The sequence below is a fragment of the Charadrius vociferus genome, unplaced genomic scaffold, assembly GCF_000708025.1.
Source record: "Charadrius vociferus isolate BGI_N301 unplaced genomic scaffold, ASM70802v2 scaffold613, whole genome shotgun sequence".
NCBI classification, from domain to species: Eukaryota; Metazoa; Chordata; class Aves; order Charadriiformes; family Charadriidae; genus Charadrius; species Charadrius vociferus.
Window position 1 is genome coordinate 499,710 of NW_009647757.1, and position 1,515 is coordinate 501,224.

The 1,515-nt window shown below is 66.7% G+C and overlaps 1 protein-coding gene across 1 annotated transcript in view; it reads left to right on the forward strand.

Moving 5' to 3' along the window:
* The window catches only part of TRIM63 (tripartite motif containing 63, E3 ubiquitin protein ligase), a 7,407-nt gene that overhangs the window by 4,944 nt on the left and 948 nt on the right, over nt 1–1,515 (forward strand). Inside the window, exons 9-13 of the mRNA XM_009882229.1 lie at nt 228–374; nt 668–821; nt 910–1,066; nt 1,239–1,344; nt 1,436–1,485. Coding sequence (XP_009880531.1) covers nt 228–374; nt 668–821; nt 910–1,066; nt 1,239–1,344; nt 1,436–1,485 — 614 coding nt within the window. The remainder of the gene's footprint in view (nt 1–227; nt 375–667; nt 822–909; nt 1,067–1,238; nt 1,345–1,435; nt 1,486–1,515) is intronic.

Sequence of the window (1,515 nt, forward strand, 5' to 3'; positions counted from 1 at the left end):
GGGGGGGAAGCCGTGGGTGAGTGGCGGTGCAGGGTCCGGCTGGGACGGTCCCCAAGGGCCACCCCAAGTGGCTGCCCATGGGGTACGGGCAGGGCTCCCCATTGCTTTTCAGCGCCCAATGGGGCCCTCACTGTGGCATGGGGTGACCTGGTCTGTGTCTGGGCTGGGGGGAGGGATCCCCTCCCCCCCAATGCCACCCCGATGTCCCTGCTGTCCCCTCTCCGCAGGCGGGTACTTGGCGCACAGCCTGGCCATCCTGACGGACGCAGCCCACCTCCTGACGGACTTCGCCAGCATCATGATCAGCCTCTTTGCGCTCTGGGTGTCCTCACGCCCCCCCACCAAAACCATGAATTTCGGCTGGCACCGGGCAGGTAACGAGGTGGCACCACTCCCAGGGCTGCCATCCGGCTCCCGGGGTCCCCAGGGAGCACCCGGAGCATCCCAGGGTGTCCTCTCCATGGGGACTGGGTGCCTTGGGGAGCTCTGGGGAACACGGGGAGCCCTGGCAAAACCCCGGTGCCACGGGCACGGGTGGAGGCACCGAGGAACGGGGATGGGTGCTGGGTGCCCACCTCGAGCCCTGGTGTTGCCGGGGACTGGGAGGGTGCTCAGGCTCGGCGCGGTGACGAAATGTCAATGTGGGGCTTGGGGGGGGTCTCCGCAGAGATCCTGGGGGCCCTGCTCTCCGTGCTCTCCATCTGGGTGGTGACGGGCGTCCTGGTCTACCTGGCGGCCCAGCGCCTACTCTCGGCTGACTACAACATCGAGGGTGGCGTCATGCTCATCACCTCTGCCTGCGCCGTGGCCGTCAATGTCGTGTACGTATGATCACCTCTCACCCTCCCTGGGTGTCCTCCACCCCATGCCTGGTGGCCCCCGGGGATGTCACCGCTGCCCTGCCCGCAGGATGGGGGTGGCTCTGCACCAAACAGGACACGGGCACAGCCACGAGGCAGCCGGTGAGCAGCCCAATGCCAGCGTCCGCGCCGCCTTCGTCCACGTTGTGGGGGACCTGCTCCAGAGTGTTGGTGTCCTCATCGCATCCTACATCATCTTCTTTAAGGTCTGGGTGGTCATGGGGACAGAGGGGCACTAGGGGACAGCAGCTTCAGCTAGCCCTGACCAGGCACAGGGGTGAGATGGAGAGGACTGTGCACCCTCCCCGCTAGTGCCGATGGGGATTTGGGGTGGAGTGACGACACCGGAGGGACCTCACCCTCTTCCACTCCCTCCAGCCTGAGTACAAGTATGTGGATCCCATCTGCACCTTCCTCTTCTCTGCGCTGGTGCTGGGGACGACGCTGACCATCCTCCGTGACGTCCTCCTCGTCCTCATGGAGGGTAGGGACCCACCGGGGGTGTCCAGGCCACGGGGCCACCCATGGGCGCCGTGGTCCCAATCCCTCCAGCACCCACAGCTCTCCCTCCCCAGGCACCCCCAAAGGGATGGACTTCAACGCCGTGCGGGAGACGCTGCTGGCGGTGGGGGGGGTGGAGGCAGAGCACAGCCTC